This window comes from Mixophyes fleayi, chromosome 3 (genome assembly GCF_038048845.1).
Source record: "Mixophyes fleayi isolate aMixFle1 chromosome 3, aMixFle1.hap1, whole genome shotgun sequence".
In the NCBI taxonomy this organism is placed as follows: Eukaryota; Metazoa; Chordata; class Amphibia; order Anura; family Limnodynastidae; genus Mixophyes; species Mixophyes fleayi.
Window position 1 is genome coordinate 11,316,070 of NC_134404.1, and position 18,252 is coordinate 11,334,321.

Sequence of the window (18,252 nt, forward strand, 5' to 3'; positions counted from 1 at the left end):
TATTCACGCATGAAATTAAGAATTATATAATATTAAACAATTCTCAAGTGAACAAAAGTACCACCTCCCAAATATACGCAGTATAACCCCACTAAGAACAAAATAAACTAATGCAAAATCGTTTATATGTGAATTGGAGCACGCAGTCTAAAACTCTAACTGTAAGAGTCACCACTTCTTCTGTGAAATTCTTCATAGCCACTCTGTCAGTCTCTACATTGGCTGCCTGTTTTTCAACGAATCCAATATAAAATTCTTCTATTGACATATAAGGCCATCAACAAAATTGCACCAACATACATTTCCTCACTTGTCTCAAAATATCTCCCTACTCGACACCTCCGTTCTGCACAAGATCTACGTCTCTCTTCCACTCTCATCACATCCTCCCATTCTCGGTTACAGGATTTTTTTTGGGCTGCACCCACTTTGTGGAATTCCCTCCCTCGCACAGTAAGACTTTCCTCTAGTCTCCAAACCTTCAAGTGTTCACTGAAAACCCACCTCTTCAGACAAGGTTATGATATTCCACAACCACCATCTTAATTCCTTAGATTACCCTATTACCACCCTCTACACAGCTAACACAAGACAACAACCCTCTGGCCAACATTGCCACACACAGCCCACTCAATACTTTTACCTTTGTAGTCTGGCTGGTCCATTGTGCAATATGATGTAGCACATGCCCTTGTGTTTCTAACTCCCATTGTCTCATAGATTGTAAGCTTGCGAGCAGGGTTCTCTTACCTCTCTGTCTGTATCTATACCCAGTATTGTCTTATTAATGTTTGTTCCCAATTGTAAAGCGCTACGGAATCTGCTGGCGCTATATAAATAAATGTTGATGATGATGATGATGATGATGATAGCTTCTTCCATGAAACTCTTTAATTTCTCCTAGAATGAGTATAGGAAATAAACAAACACAAATGAGCAAAATATAGCTGAGTAAAGTAAAACTAATCACTTGTTCACCATCACACATAGAATTAATAATGAAAAGAAGGTGAAGATGACAGATTCCAAGATACTCTCCACTACATATCAGATGTTGCTGCTAGTTTGCCCCCTCCAGTGCTTGTACTTACTAAACTTATATCTTTAACTTGTCATGTAAATTGCTTTGAAGTATATACCGTCTGTTTTTCTTACACCCACTCTTACGGATATATCATAATAGAGGAAGCAAAGTTTACCAACATGGAAAGAAAACAGCTCCTGGTACATTATTCTTTAAAATATCCAATATTTCATTAAAAAAATTACTCACATAAGACACATAACATAACAGCAAAAACACTAAAAAAACAATAGTTCCCTTCCAGGGTTAGGCAAATTCCCTTACCAGATGTCCTTTGGTAAAAAAAAAAAAAAAATTGAAGGGACGTATTATCTTCTGTCAATGTCCCAGGATTCCTTGTTTGCTCTAAGATGTTACAGAAAGGTCACACATGGCTCAATATACCACAGGATACTGTCAAAGTAATGCATTTTGACCCCTCTGGTTTTTTCAAGCTTGAAATGTGTCTTATCCTTCCCTTTAGGATGTAAGCTGCCATGATCAGGGATCTTTCCACATATTATTCTTCTACTAATAATTCACCCTCTGTACCTCTGCGCCAGCTTCCCTGGCCCTGTGTTCTTGAGCCCAGGCCTATTTCACATTAAACATTATCAAAACTCTAACTTACTGAACCCTAAATAACTGCAATGATAAGTTATCTGTGAGTGATTTGTTAAATACATACTTACCAACTTTCTGTTGGTGAAATCCGGGAGCCTGCAGAGGAGGTGGGCGTGACGGGGGGGGGCTCCAAGTGACGTCATTTTGGGAAGTTAACCCTTTACAATGCAGCGCCGCTTGAAATTTAATCGCGGAAGAGGCTGAACACGCGGGTGTTGAAGAACCCACATATTGATACATTTACCCCTAGATGTCTGTTCTTTGCATTATGCTGTTTTTGATGTATTATGTAAAGTGTTATGGATCCTTACAGTCTGTGTATTGTATACTACTGGCAATTTCATGTAGGATGCTGCAGAGCTTTGTGTCACTTTATAAATAAAAAGTAATAATAATTCAAGCTCATCATACCAAAGATAAGCATAACTTGACAGGATTAAAATGTACATCAGCAATATCAGATCATATCAGATGTATTTGCAGAATTGCAAATACAAATTCCTATGCAGTTACTTTCTTTCCAAAGCTGTATACTATATAAAAGCTGGGGGCAGCTTTAATATATTGTACACCTGTATAAATATATAATTACATTTGTTTATCTCTTTTACACAAACAGGGCTCCGGTGCTTACTAAATGGTGCCTAGAAGCACTGGTGTGATTGTCATACCATGAACAGTCACCTGATTGGGATATTTCATTGAATAAAGTTGCATTTATACTAACAGGTAGTTGTAATGTTGCATATACAGTAGCTCAGTAGATACCTGCATTTGTATTTTCACACACTGAGGAATAAAATTGTTATGCAAAGTGGTTTTATGATATCTTGGATGTATAAAAAAATTTCAAACCATTGGTACTTTTGTCTTTCTTACAGTGACTGTGATTTCTGCCCAAATCTCTGTACAGCCAGTGCTTAGACACATTGTGCCTGATTCATGTTCCGACGTAAACCCATTTGTGTAGTGTTTCTTGCGTGAAATAGTTCTGCAAATGCTCAGAAATGCACATTGCACCAATGAACGTAACTGCATGCAATTCATGTCTGAACATAAATGACACTTAAGACTTGAGAGATGGAAAGGGAGAGTGAAGGGCTGGACTAACATAGGTAATGTGCAATAAGATTGTTCCGACGCAGATGTGGCAGATTGAAGTCCTATGTTTCTCGTAAGAATGCCTGGTTTCAGCCGTATCATTTGAATCCGCTACAGAGCAGGTGTAAGTGCTGACTGATAGTGATGATTGACACGGCGTAGTATTTAATTTAAAAACTAAACGTATGCATGACATTAGATAGCACAGAACTTGTATTCAACTTGAATTAACTATTATTATTTATTATTATGTTTAATTTATAAGACGCCACAATGGGTCCGCAGCGCCGTACATGACATATACAGAAAACAGTGAGCCATGACACAACACGATACAGAAAGAACAAAACATGAAGAACAAAAATATATACACACAGGTAACATGATAATGCAAATCAAATTATTTCTGGGACAATGAGTGAAAGTGATGGTAGAAATCAGCAAGAAGTAGGCTGAAGCTTAAGAAAATAGGGCTAGGGAAGCAGGCCAAGAGGTACAGGGGGTGATGGAATAGTAGAAGGAGCACACAAGGAAAGAGGGCCCTACTTCTGAGAGCTTACATCCTAAAGAAAAGGGGGAGACACAAATAGGGTGGTACTAACTGGGGGTGAAAGCCGGGACAAGGGAGTTTGGAGGAGGACTGATAGGCTTGAATAAAGAAATTAATTAGACTTGAAAAACGCATTGTATTAACAGTGTGCTCTGAAAGCAAATTTATTTATGTATTCAATGTAAGAAAAACATTTTTTGAATACATATTTTTAATGATTATACTTATAAGAGTCATTTTATTTTATATAACATGCTCACTGACCCCCGTGTTTTGGTTTTGGTTTTGGATCTGGATTAGTGTTGTGCATTGGTTTTGCCAAACCGCCCTTGCGTGTTTTGGTTTTGGTTTTGGTTTTGTTTGGTTTTGTTTTGCAATTTTGTTTAAAAATCAATGTTTTTGGGCATAAAATAACCAAATTTAGTGCTCCACCGGTTTCTTGGATAAGTAATGAGAAATTGCCAAAACAGCAGCCTTTCAAGACGGTACGTGATATAGAAATGCCCCAAGTCCCTTTCCTATTTGGGGGTAGATTGCACCCTACACTTTTATAGAAGGTTTTAAAAACATGTTATCGTCATCATCTTCAGCTTAATCCTCACCCTCATCAGTGTGTACGTCATCATCACAGACTATCAATTGATCGCCGCTTGAATCCGCCATTAGAGAACAGTCAGTGCTTGGATGTCTTTGATGGTGAAGGTCTTCCTCGTGGAAGATGTAGTTCATTTTTATAAACATCATTTTGTCACGATTTGCATTCTGCAGCTGCTGTCTGCAGTGACTATTGGATTTGTTATGCATTCTACTTGTAATACCACTGCCCACCAAAGGGGCCACTGTGCTACTTTGGTTATTTTTCTTGATCACTGGGAGTTGTATCACCTGCATGAGGCCATATAATCCTGCCTGCTTCAAACAGTCTGGGCCAGATCATCAGGTCACTCCTGTGAGCATTTCCATGTGCTTTGTTCCAGTCTGCATTACCAAGTTGTTTGTTCCAGTCTGCATTACCAAGTTGTTTGTTCCAGTCTGCATTACCAAGTTGTCAGCTCCAGTCTGCATTACCAAGTTGTCATCTCCAGTCTGCATTACCAAGTTGTCATCTCCAGTCTGCATTACCAAGTTGTCATCTCCAGTCTGCATTACCAAGTTGTCATCTCCAGTCTGCATTACCAAGTTCTGTTAAGTCTTCTATATTGTTGATCCCATTGAACTGTTGCTCTGTCTTTCCATTTCGGTATATCTGTGCCACAATCCGTGGTGGATTGTTATTTGTGTTCTTAATAAAGCCACTTTAACCACTTACGCTCTCTCCGTAGTCATACCTGGGAAATCCTGACACATTTTCTCCACATTGTTTGGAAGTAACCTCCTACGTCGATTACTGACTGGGTTCCCGGCTGTGCTGAATACTCGTTCAGAGTACACACTGGAGGGTGGGCAGCTTAGGTATTGCAAAGCAAGTTTGTACATGGGTTTCCAAATGGCCTGCTTTTCTTCCCAGTAAGGAAAGGGACTGTCTGACATTTCCATAATAATTACAGCTTGAAAATAATCCTCCACCATCCTTTGCATGTTAATACTCGGATTGGATGGAGTTATGGGCAAGGTCACACATTTTTTTGAAAAATCCTTCAAACCAGCCCAGATGTTAAACTGTTGTGGTCTGCCACCTGCGTCATCCCTGCTTGTGTTTGTAAAGTGCAAATTGGTGCCAGAACCTCACCTGCCCTGGTGCCACACTGCTGCCTCTGGTGCAGGACTTACACAATCAACCGCATCATCATCAGCGCCGTTGTCGGCTACCCAAATCTCCCCCCCATCCTCTTCTAATTCCAAAGTGTCATCCTCAACTTGTGTATCACCGGCTACACTCAGGCTGTTCAGGCACACATCATCAGAATGCTGAAAGGGCCCTCTTTATGGGTACACTATCAAAATGGTCACGATTACACATACCACTGTTGGATGGACTCTCCACAGGGATTGGTGTAATTTCTGATTCAGAGCATACATTATCCTCTAATGCCTTACTCTTTTCTTGCAACTCGGCTTTCACGCATAACAGTAGTTGTGCACCACTTTTAGACTCCAAATTACTTGGTCTTGCTTTGTCACGAGTGACCGTACAAGAAGACGGCTCAGTAACATTTTTTGATCTGCCACTAATAGAGAAAGGCGAAGGCCTCATTCTTTCTTTGCCACTGTGTGTGTAGAATGGCATGTTGGCAATTTTTTTTTTATTGGCAGTTAACTTTTCCTCAGTTACACTTCTTTTTCGCTTCAATACGGTAAAAAAAATTTTGGTGTGTGTTTTTTTCCCTAAATTAAAAAGCCTATGTACTTTTACATAGGCTTTACCAGATGACGTACTGGGAACACCACCATCAGGACTGGTGCCAGCACCTTCTTGCTGATTCTGTTCATATGTGGACTGCTTTGATTCCATTTTAATGAGCCCAAAGCACTTGCAATGCAAAATATTGTATAGATAGATACTGCTGCTAAATATGACTTTTGACAGCCAGAAAAATTAGTGTTTCACACTGGGGAATATGGGACACTCCAAAGCACTTGTAGTGCAAAATGTTGTATAGATAGATACTACTGCTAAATATGACTTTTGACAGACAGAAAAATTAGTGTTTCACACTGGGGAATATGGGACACTCCAAAGCACTTGTAGTGCAAAATATTGTATAGATACTGCTGATAAATATCACTTTTGACAGCCAGAAAAATTAGTGTTTCACACTGGGGAATATGGGACACCCCAAAGCACTTGTTGTGCTAAATATTGAAAAAAAAAAGCCTCTTCCATTCACCTCTCTTCCTGCTCTAACAATTGCTAATAATAATAATTGAATTGAATAGATTAGAATTGAAATAATAATACAAAGAGTAAGGTGTACAATTATTGCTCTGTCCCTGCTCTAATACAGCCTGTGACCTAACCCTGCTCTCTCCCTCTGTCAAATGGCGATGGATTGCTGTGGAGGCGGGTGTTTATGCTTTTCTAATCTCGCGAGAACCGAGCGCTGAAATACGAATACGTCACAATGAAGTTTTGCCTCGATTTCGATTCCATACGGGCGGGAGAGAAACGAGTGCTACATGAAAAAACAGGCAGTATTTAACTGATGTGCAAAACAGAAAACTCATTTGCACCTCTTGCATTGTAACATGGTTTTGTCCAGGAGACTGAAATAAGAATTTTCTTAATTTAAGATCCTTAATGAATCAGGCCCCATGTTCTTAAATAAAGTATGTTAAAGTTATACTTGCTACTAGCCATCCAAAAAAGCAATATTGATTAAAATCCACATAAGACATAAATAAGGTGTCACAAAACATTACTGCACATGAACGGTACAACCTGACAAAAATCTCTATATTATTTAAAGGGCAAACTACAATAAATATGGTGTCCTGAATTCAAAACATAAATAAGCAAATTCTATTAGGAAATTATAAATCAGCATTCTCTCTGATATCCAAAATATTTAAAAAATGTACAGGAAAAACTGCAAAAATGTACATGTTATTGATGTTTGATGGGTGGAAAATGTGTTCTATCTCTTTTCTGTGCACGCGCCATGTTTATATAATATCTAGATTTGTCCAGGTTTTGCCACATGTGCATTGCAGCTTATTTAGTGACAATTTTTTTTGTGTGTGTGTCTTAAATGGATTATATACAGGATCGTGTTAATTGATGGGCAATGCACGTGCAATGGTTTCTGTTGTTTTGTCTGTGCAACTGCGATTGAAGAGATATAGCAAAACCGTCTAAAATGTAAGAAAACGATTAAAACTCTACCACTCAATCTCCAAAAAGCAATGAAATTAGGACGATAAAGTCAGAAACCTTAATGGATGTGTTCCTTGCGCAATACAAATATGGTTTTCCATCACATCCTGTGGTTAGCTGCAGATACAGCACTATCATGCAGTGAGTTTGCTGTCACATGTTTGTGTGATCACTGGAATACACACATACTGTACTATTACATTTGCTTAGTTTAACTTTATCATAGTTTAGGGCCACAGTGACCTAGAAAGAGACAGTAGAGCAACTACTCTGTTGGCTGCCTATTCACCTATCCACTACCATAATGAAAAAGTAATTTTTCCTCAGACTTCCTCTAAAGCCATTACCCTCTATTTCAAGTTAATGTCAAGTTAATGTCTTTTTTCACACTTTCACCCACTGCGCACTAGCGTTTCACACACATATGATGCCTGGCATACCAAATGTTCTCACACATACCCCTCTGTCCACCAGAGATTTTATTAGATGCCACCGCAGGTCATGGTCCTCTAGGTGGGCGATGAGCGAGACTAGATGGTTAGGAGATAAAGTTGGCAATGTCGATATATCAGAGCGCTGAGGGGGCTCCAACAGGAAAGTGGTATTTCTAGATAACAAGAGAGAGCAATAGTCTATGGGGTGCTGCTGCACCAAGGTTCTGGTAAACAGGATGGTCCTCGAGTAGGATCGCAGGAGAGGCACAGCGGTCTGTAGAGAGACAGCAGTGTCTAGACTGCGAAGAAGGTGAGTCAGGTATGCACAAAAGAGCAAGGCTGCAAGATGATGAAGCGCTGAGGTCCTGATGAGCTGGAAGCCCTGGAGCAGGATCAGAGGTGATACGCAACGATCTGCAGAATGGCAGCAACGTCTTGACTGTGGAGGTGATACAGAAGTACACAGGAGAGTAACAGACAACAGGATGGTGAAGCGCTAAGGTCCTGATGAGTTGGAAGCCCTGGAGCAGGTTCAGAGGTGATGCGCAGCGATCTGCAGTGTGGTTGCTGAATCCAACGAATAATGAGGTAGAAGCAATAAACAGGAGCCAGAGGAGGAGACGTCCTAACAGGTAAGGAGACCTGAAGATTTGGCACCTTAGTAGGGAGGCCAGTGCTTGAAATAGAGGTTGACAGGCAATTAGCCAATCAAGTGAATGCAGAAAGTTTTGAAAAGACCAGGTGTGCACATGCTCAGTTCAGACCAGCAAGTGAATGCAGGCAGTGAAAATCAAGGGAACAGGTATGAACAGAGACCAGAATGAATGGTTAACTGAGCGATGTGTGACAGCGCACCACCTTTTCTCATGCATCATCATCATCATCACCATTTCACGCATGACACTCCCTGCACATCTACTTTTCTCACACGTCACCCCCTGCCCATGAGCTCTTCTCATGTTACCCCTTGTGCACCATCTTTGCTTTCACATGTCACCCCCTCTGCACCAGCTTTTCTTTCACATGTCACCCTCTGCCCAATAGCTTTTTTCACCCATGCCAACACATATACACAGCAGCCACCAGAAATGAATACCAGATTTTCTCTTAGATGCCTCCCCATATGCCCACCAGCTTTTCTTATACATTCCACCCTTCATGCCCCGACAAATATTATCTCACTTGCCACTCTATATACACACACAAGTTATTATCTCACATGCTAGGCAATATGCCCACCAGCTTAGCTCTGAAATTCCACCCTATATGCCCATCAGTTTTTCTATCACATGTCACACCAGCATACCAGCTTTTCTCTCACATCACCCCATATGTCCACCAGCATTTCTCTCACATGCCACCCTAAATGACTGACAGATTTTCTCTCAGATGACACCCCATATGCACACCAGCTTTTCTCTCACATGTCACCCTTTATTTCCAACAGATTTTATCTTACTTGCCAAACCATATACTCACCAGCTTTGTCTCATATGCCACCAGATGTGTTTACCAGCTTTTCTTCCACATGTCACCCTATCTTCCCATCAGTGTTTCTCTCACATCACCACTTGCAACTAACATGATCACCAGCTTGACGCTATATGCTACACCAATACGCACCAGCTTTTTAAGGGTTAAATCACATTGATCTTCAAATTTTACATTGAGAATCAATAGAGGGTGTTTATTTGAATATAACACATTTATTTTAGAATACATTTTAAATGTCCCTCACCTTCATTGACATCACTTAATTTATTCACTGCTCTGTTGGGACAGCTCCCGTAAGGCTAATAATTAAACAAAAAAATAAATAAATAGAAGGACAGCCTGCCCCCCATGCAAATCTTTTCCAGCCCTCTGCTGCTATAGAAGGCTGACACTTGCAAAATTGGTGGGACAAAAAGCATGGGATCCACCTTAAAGTTGGAGATACCAGCATTAATGTGAGGACCGCATGTCTTACTGGGTTCTTTGAAGTCACCTAGTCAGATTTATCACACAGTTTATTTCATAGATGGTAATACAGACATGTGGCGGAAGAGCAAATGCTACTCACTAATCCACTGCTCTCTCAAACAGTTAAAAACATAGGTTATATCTCCTTCAATATTCCCACAGGAGCTTGTGGTGGGTGGATTAGGTGCTGTAGCCAGCTTGTGATAGGTGAGTAAATGACAACACTTAACCCTGAACGTCCTCACCATTTTCTTTGGGGACCAATGGCTCCCTGTGGAGAAGGTGCCTAGGAAATCAATCAGGGTACTAGTATATAAAGACCTTCTTGGATAACTATGAAAATGTGCTAGTTGTTTAACCCGGACCTATTGTTCTCATTTATCCCAGATTGAACACTCCAGCTGCCCACTTTTAAGAATTTGTTCAAAAATTAGCATAAATACGCACAGGATATAATTTAATATAGTGGTGCCTTCCTCATGGAAAGTCAATGCGCTGTAAATATATTTACTTGCAGATTGTAAACGGCACATTTTACCATTTAAACTACAACATGTGACTTAACTTGCCAAGTATTAAATACATATTGTCAAGTACATAACTGTTTTAATAATAACCTTGAAATATATCAGAACATTGGCATACTGTATATTCAGAATATATAGCAACATTTGTGATACAACTTTAAAACACATGTACAGTGTTAAACCACATGGAACCACTGGTTAACGTGGGCACTAGTAGCACCCAAAAGTCCTGTACTTAGAGGCACCATTTAAATCAAAGTCCAATGGTAGTTCAGGAGCGGTACCAAAGCTATAAAAGTCCATTATTCTGATCCGTGTTTTCTTCATAACTAGGCTTTGCCAGGCAGGCTGGTGGCACAATAGTAGGGGTGGGGTCCCCATGCCATAATGTCAAACCAACCTCAGATTGGTAAGCATGGGGATGGATCCTCCAGGGAGATCGGGTCCACAAACTAATATGGGCTTCCCCTCCCCATGTTTCACCAATCCTATGTTGAAAAGCACTAGGGCTCTTCCCACAGTCCTGGGGCGGTGGGTGTGGGATAATAAAAATTCTGACATGTAGGATGGGTCCTCTGGTTTGAAATCTATAAGTAAAGTGTCTGTCTACTTTCTGTGATCCTTACTTTCAATTAGTTGTGCTTAAAAATATCCTTCTACAAGAAAAGCGCATTGGAGAAGTCTGAATCATGATTATTTTAAACTTCTAATCTACAAGTTCTGTTGCTTAGGGAGGACTTGCAGAACTATTTCTTAATTCACATATTTTAGCAATGTTATCAAATGTAGTCTCCATTTAGCTCTAGAGTCTGAGTGTTCCTACACCAATGTGTGAGGCTTCTCTATCATATAAGTTCTTTATAAGATGCATGGGTTGAAAACAGCAGACAGATCTTATTGATTTTTGGCCTTTTTAGAGAAATCACATTTTTTTCCTCTGATTCCTATTTTTGAGGTAATATTTATCTAGAAATTGAGAAATGGTTTCGTTCTTCTGTGTTACCATGACTTTCATGAATGCTATTGTGTTTTTGCACCTATTGCTATGAGCTTCTCCCTCTAATATGCATTGGCTCTGACCAATAGTCTGACAGATCACATACATAATGGAAGTGTTTAGCAATTCTAAGCATTTATCACAATGGTGATAGTATGCTAAAGAAATTAAGAGTACAGTGTCAAATTACTTTCAGTCAAAAAGAACTGAGCAGCTCTGATGTAAAAAGAAGTTTCAGTCAGCACTCAAAAACTATTTTTTTATTTATATTTTCCTAATAATGCATGTTCTTTAAATTCCAAGCATGAAGAGTCTGTAAATGCATTTAGATAGCAACCAAATCAACCAGTAATTTGCACTGTCAACAAACCACTTGTCCACATAATCCTATAGGCTGGTATGAATGCAGAATTGTAAGAACAGAAGGCAAATATGATGATGACACACTGACCATGAACCTCACAAATTCAACATAAAATAACGGATGTGGTTATGGTACTCCGGATATCTCATAACTATTATACTTTTTTTTCACGTCTACCCATATGTGACTACACTTGAGGACCATTTCTTCTGTAGTGGTTCCGAGTTCTATACCCTACCTGTATTATAAGCTCTTGATGTTAAAACTGTTATGAGTTGCATTATCATAGCATATGCTGTAAAGTTTCTCTTTGACAAAAATTGATTAAAAATATATTTTAAAAAATAAATAAAAAAATAACAGATGTGGTACGGCATATTGATGTACATGTATGCACCCATGTACAATGTATAATCCTTTCTAAACTACATTGTACATGGGTGCATACTTACCTCACCGCCTTAACAGCAGTGATAACGCCGTCAGCATGCTCAATGACGTCATCTGCTGCAGCTGCCTTCTTGCTTCATCGTCGTTGACTGCTGTCGGGGTGAAGAGGAATCGTCATCGGGCAGGGTCGGGAACCAGCTTCTTCGGAATACTCACAACAGGGTGAGTCTTGTCGGGGTAGTCAACATCGATATGCTGACTACCACTGAAAATAACACAATTATAATGGTATGTATTGAGTACTACAAGTGACTATGGTAGTTGGAAGCCAGTTATGAATCAAAAACCTTGACTCCCCCACCAGGGGTTTCTTATAACCCCCTTCTTACCTCACCTCTGTCAGTATCAGCAGTCTTAGAAATCACTGGTCTGCCTCCAACACTCAGCAGTCCACTGATTGCTGGAATTTCCAACTAGAATCTTTAACAGAACACAGATAGGCTCAGGCTCAGGCTAGAGATGACTTAACACCTATCTGGTGTTACCACTAACCTCCAGTACAGCTGCACCATCAGCATATTTACCTACATTGTCAAACACCTCAGCATATTCCTGTGGGACAATTTCTCTTTGTATCACATCCATACATTTTGTGGTGTGTTCCCCTGTAGATTCAAAAATCCCAAGTTCTCACAACCACTGGGACAACTGAGTGTTGGGGTCAAGTTCCCAGTGGAAGAATAAAGTTTCCTAGTCTAATCTAGGATGGATTGGCCCTAGCGGATGGGACCACCTATTTCCCCATCTACATCCTGGCACAATTGGCTCCTATGAGTAGTCAATCTTAGGAGGATGTAAAGGGACAGTTGATGTTGAGAAAAATGCAAGTTAAACCTAGGGAACAATAATACCAGAGAAAGGAAAGGTCCTGTTAATTCCCAAATTGAACCCAATACTGAAATACTACCCTCTCTCCCTCTTTAGCCCTGGAAATCTTCCTCAACATCCACAAAATTGTGCAACTAAGACCAGGAAAAATATTCATACATTAGTGCATCACAGGAAATGTACATTATACTGGGTCTTAGACATTATAGCGTATGTCCTCTTTGTTAGATGAAAGGATATCCTGAGTGGGCATAATCTTTATTATTGGGGCCGTAACCACCTTTCGATACAATGATGTAGTGTAGTTGGGAAATAACAGACCATAAATGGTGCAGCACCGCAAAGGCTGAAGTTTAAACCCATTTAACAAACAGCAATGTGTCATTCTCCTTAGTACAGAAAGAAGTTAAAATATTCAGAGTTTAAGCAGCAGATAGGGAAATTGTGAAAGTCGTCTGGTCACAAAGGAGTGTGTACTGTTCTGCTGCTGATTGGGGTCACCTGAGACTCTTTCTTACTTTTATGCACACTGGGGAAATACTTTATTATGGGCAGTTAACAAAATACATTTGACTTTAAATAAGTCTGACTCTTGCAATAATTATCATTATACAATGATCATCATATAAAAGTCTTTCAGAAATGAAAAGATGGAAAGAATGGACTGAAGAGAAAGAATGTGGCTAAGGTATTGTCATTACACAATTATTTTACACATATGTTTTGTTGCTATGGTTTGTAGAAAGGAAACATGTCTGCACATGACAATATAACTGCATCGCATAAATACAAACAGAAGATTCATTATTTATTTATATTCATTTTTTTTTGTATAATGCATGTATAATGCCATGCACCTGGTCCCTGAACAATGCAGGTCAGGCAGCTTTTGGACATATTCCGTTTCTGTTTGTTGTGCTTTATAATATTGTCCTTGCTGCTCTCTGTCCACCCTTTAATGCGATATTTAGGTGTAGTTTACAAACAAACCTTCTTGTCACAATTAACATCCTAAGTAGTGAGTTGGTTCCTAAGTTGGTTCACATGATTTTATCTGCATGTCAGTGATATTTGAAGCATAGTTGTCAGTTTAGGTATTTGCAGGAAATGAGGACCCTTCATGTCTGTTTACCAGTTTATAATTTATTCATCAATTATGAACCAATTTCTCTTATGTCTAATGCTAGATATTTTTAGATTTCTATATTTAAGGACATGTGCTGACCATAACTAATCTACTAATAAAATGGTTAATGTTGTTTTATTGGTAGTTAGTCTTCCTGCAACGTGCGTGCATTTAAAACAGACATTAGGCTAAAAGGAAATTTTCTTCATAATCTCTGCGTTCTGAACTCCCAAAGCAGGACTTTCTATCTAAACAGAGAAAGAGTTCTAAATAGAACTAAATAATATCTAAAGACTTATCAGTATAAAAAGTTTTACTGAGCAAAAACACAGCAGTGACCTTGGTTAGTAAAGTAGGATACACATCTTATTTATATGCGGGATCAAGGTTTGAAAACTGATACTGTATTTCTCCATTAAAATGGTACAATAGTACTACAAAATCATGATGACCATTTTAGTCCACTTTAGTATTCTGTGTATTATATGTAAGAATAAGTATAGATTTACTATAGAGCCTATTTGATGTTTTAGCAATTTGTTTTAGGAATTATTATTTTCACTTACAGTCGAACCCTAAGAGTAGTGTCACGTGGGTGTTATTCACACTTATGTTTTTCAAGCTTCAGATACGCTTGTGCCTAATTTTTATAACATTTTTATTGCTGCGTTACTAAATCTCACGACTGGGTTATGAGCTGTTGAAACAATTAAAGAGAGCGCTCTGGACACTTGTCCAAAATGCTGCTGTTATGTGATTAAAGCCATCATGGAACCTCCTCCCTATTTTACTTATAGAAATAAATTAATTAAATTTGGAGCGATTAGACGCAGCGCTGAAAGCTTCAAAAGTGCCGTTGTAATACCACCATATTGCTTGTGGCATTCCACGCAAGGGGAACAGACATTTTACTAGTTCAGAAATTCTCTTTTGGACATAAATAAAAGGATAATTATTGCAAAGCTTCAGTTCATGTTTGTACACATCAATTTAACTTTTTTGGTGAGGATGAGAATTCTGCTTGTATCGCACATTTAGTGAGACTAACGAAAATAAGATTAAGTATCAAAATAAACTATAAATAAAAAAAATGTTAAGTACATAATTGCTTCTTGTTGTTTTGAATATAAAATACAACAATTTGTTTATATAAGTTTATGATTGTTGTTTCTTTTTAATAATATTTAAATATACGCAAAGTTTCAGGATTGTGTTATTTTTTTGCACCATATTCAAGTCTCACTGTGCACATCACATTTTCTGATAGTTTCCTAAATGTCACATGATGAGCAGAGATTAGAAAGTTGGTCTTTGTAAACTGAGAATCCAACGAGTACATTTCTAGGCATTGTACATGGTGGTTGATTGACACAAATAATCTCTCTTTCTCTAAAGAAATGGACACATAAAATGCTATAATCTCATGAAAGCCTTTAAATCTTGATGTTGGGGAAAAGTTTAATCCATTACTCAATAAAAGAAAAAACACCACTAACCTGTTGATGTCTGGTATTGAGGTCTTTTTCAATATTTTACAATTAATTTATTTGTAATTTGCTTTTCTACTGGGGGGGGGGTTGTACTTTGTATTGTATGGACTCTCTCTCTTGTGAAGTCTCAGCTTTATCTTCAAACTTCTTTAGGTTTATTTAGGAATGGATAATTCCTAAAGAATTTATTAGAAGAAAGGCGAGGTTTCTCTAAAGATTGATGATGATTATCTACTTTAGCCCTCTAATTATTCTATTGCACATTACTAATATATTTCTTCATTTTCTGAAATTTACATTTTTTTTTTATCTATGACAAATTGCATATATTGAATTGAAAATGTAAAAATATTGAATCCAATTTCCCTGGATGCCAACCCTCTAAATGGGATGTGGTTGCTTACTTCAAAGTTAAACCATTTGATGCAATATAATTTATAACATGATTTTCTTCAGTAGCTAACTCACAATTATATTTTATCTCTTTCAATAAAAAAATGTCCAAATATTCTAAATGTGTTTTAATAAATCATTATAAGTTGTATTAATACTATTTAATTCAGGTTGCCCTTTCTGCCCATAAGTTTGGTGTGTCCCTATTAGTGGCCTATTATAATAAAGTATAGAAACTGTAAATATAATTATTAATACCATCCCACTAAACTTTTTTTTAAGAAATTGTAACATACCTATTGCTTTCATTATAGGCATTTATAACATGGAATTGATTCATCAAACTTTTTTGAATTAATCACGTCTAGCAACCTGCTGTAACAAAAACACCTACATTGACAAGCTTGTGACAAGAAAACATTTGGTATACTAACATACCATATATAGTTATGGTTTACCATTAATGCAAAACTGTTATCTGTTACTTTTTAAGTAAAGGTTAGGGCAGCATGATGGCTTAGTGGTTAGCACTTCTGACTCACAGCACCAGGGACATGAGTTCGATTCCTGACCCTGGTCTTATCTGTGTGGAGTTTGTATGTTCTCCCTGTGCTTGGTTCAATGACTATGCTTTTATAAGGGATGTAGTGTAACTTGGTCATAACACTACAATATTGTTTTGATATCTCAGTGTAAATTCTATTCTGTGTTTCACAGGCATGTGAACTACAAATGAAAATTGTAACATGGATCTTGAAAACCAAACCTTGTTTACAGAATTCATATTGAAAGGATTTTCTCAGGACTTACAGAGAAGAATATTGGTGTTTGTTATTTTCTTATTAATGTATACACTGACCATTTTAGGAAACAGTCTTCTGATCTGTATTATTATCATCAGTCCTAAGCTGCACACACCTATGTACTATTTTCTCTGCAATTTATCCCTCCTCGATTTGCTCTTCTCATCAAGTTCTCTTCCAAAAATGTTGTTAGATGTATTTTCTAAGAGAAGGAGCATTTCTATCATTGGGTGTCTGATACAAATGAAGATTGGTCTGTCTCTAGGAGTTACTGAGTGTCTACTACTGGCAGTGATGGCATATGATCGTTATATCGCAATACGCTTCCCTTTACATTATACCATAAATATGAACTGGAAGACATGTAAAATCATTACAGCCATTATGTGGGCAGGAAGTTTTATTTTATCAGCTATTCCCACCTTGAAGCCTCTTGTGTTCTGTAGAGAAAACATATTGGACCATTTTGTCTGTGAGATATTGGCTCTTCTAAAGCTAGCGTGTGGTGACGTCACCTATCATAAAACATCTATATTTATCATTAGTTTATTTACACTAATGGCTCCACTTATTCTCATTGTGGTGTCTTATATTTGTATCATTATATCAATATTGAAGATCCACTCAGCAGGTGGAAGATCTAAAGCTTTTTCAACATGTGCTTCCCACCTGACTGTGGTGCTTATGTTTTATGGGACCAGTATGACCATGTATATGGGACAATCAAAAAGGTTTTCATTCAGCCTGAAGTATATGTCTCTTATTTATGGTGTTATGACACCTGTTCTAAATCCTTTGATTTACAGCTTGAGAAATAATGAAGTTAAAGCAGTTGTTCAGAAAATATTGACCAAGTCGTCTGCATCATGGACAGTAAAATTATTTCACCAAAAGCACAAAAATATGTAAAATATACACACACACGTAATGAAGAATTATATAATATTAAACAGTTTGCAAGCGCACCAAAAGTGCCACCTCCCAAATACACACAGTATCACCCCACTAAGAACAAAATAAAGAAATGCAAAAAGGTTTATATGTGAATTGAAGCACACAGTCTAAAACTCTAACTGTAACAGTCAACACTTGTTCTATGAATTTTTTCATAGCTTCTTCCCCGAAACGCTTGAATTTCTGCTCCAATTATTATATGAAACAAACATAAGACATAAATGAGCAAAATATAGCCGAGTAAAGTAAAACTAATCATTTGTCCACCATCACATGTAATATTAATAATGAAAAGAAGGTGAAGATGACAGATTCCAAGATACTCTCCACAACATGTCAGATATTGCTGCTAGTTTGCCCCCTCTAGTGCTTGTACTTACTAAACTTATATCTTTAACTTGTCATGTAAATCACTTTGATTTATATACCTTCTTTTTTCTTCCACCCACTCTTATGGATATATCATAATAGAGGTTAGCAGAGTTTACCAACCAGCCTGTATCTCTTGTTCCGACATAAACCTATTTGTGTAGTGTTTCTTGCGTGAAACAGATCTGCGAATGCTCAGAAATGCACAGTGCACCAATGAACGCAATTGCATTCCATTCATTTCTGAAGATAAATGACACTTAAGACTTGAGAGATGGAAAGGGGGGGAAGGGGTGGACTAACGTAGGTAATGTGCAATAAGAATGTTCTGACGCAGACATGGCCAATTCAAGTCCTGAGTTTCTTGTAAGAATGCCTGGTTTCAGTCGCATTATTTGCACCA

At 38.1% G+C, this 18,252-nt stretch overlaps 1 protein-coding gene across 1 annotated transcript; it reads left to right on the top strand.

Annotated features, from left to right (window-relative positions):
* The first annotated feature begins 16,469 nt into the window (after window positions 1-16,469).
* On the top strand, window positions 16,470-17,435 carry LOC142142558 (olfactory receptor 13C9-like). The gene has a single exon (XM_075200438.1). The coding sequence runs from the start codon at window positions 16,470-16,472 to the stop codon at window positions 17,433-17,435; it is 966 nt and encodes a 321-aa protein (XP_075056539.1).
* The last annotated feature ends 817 nt before the right edge of the window (window positions 17,436-18,252 follow it).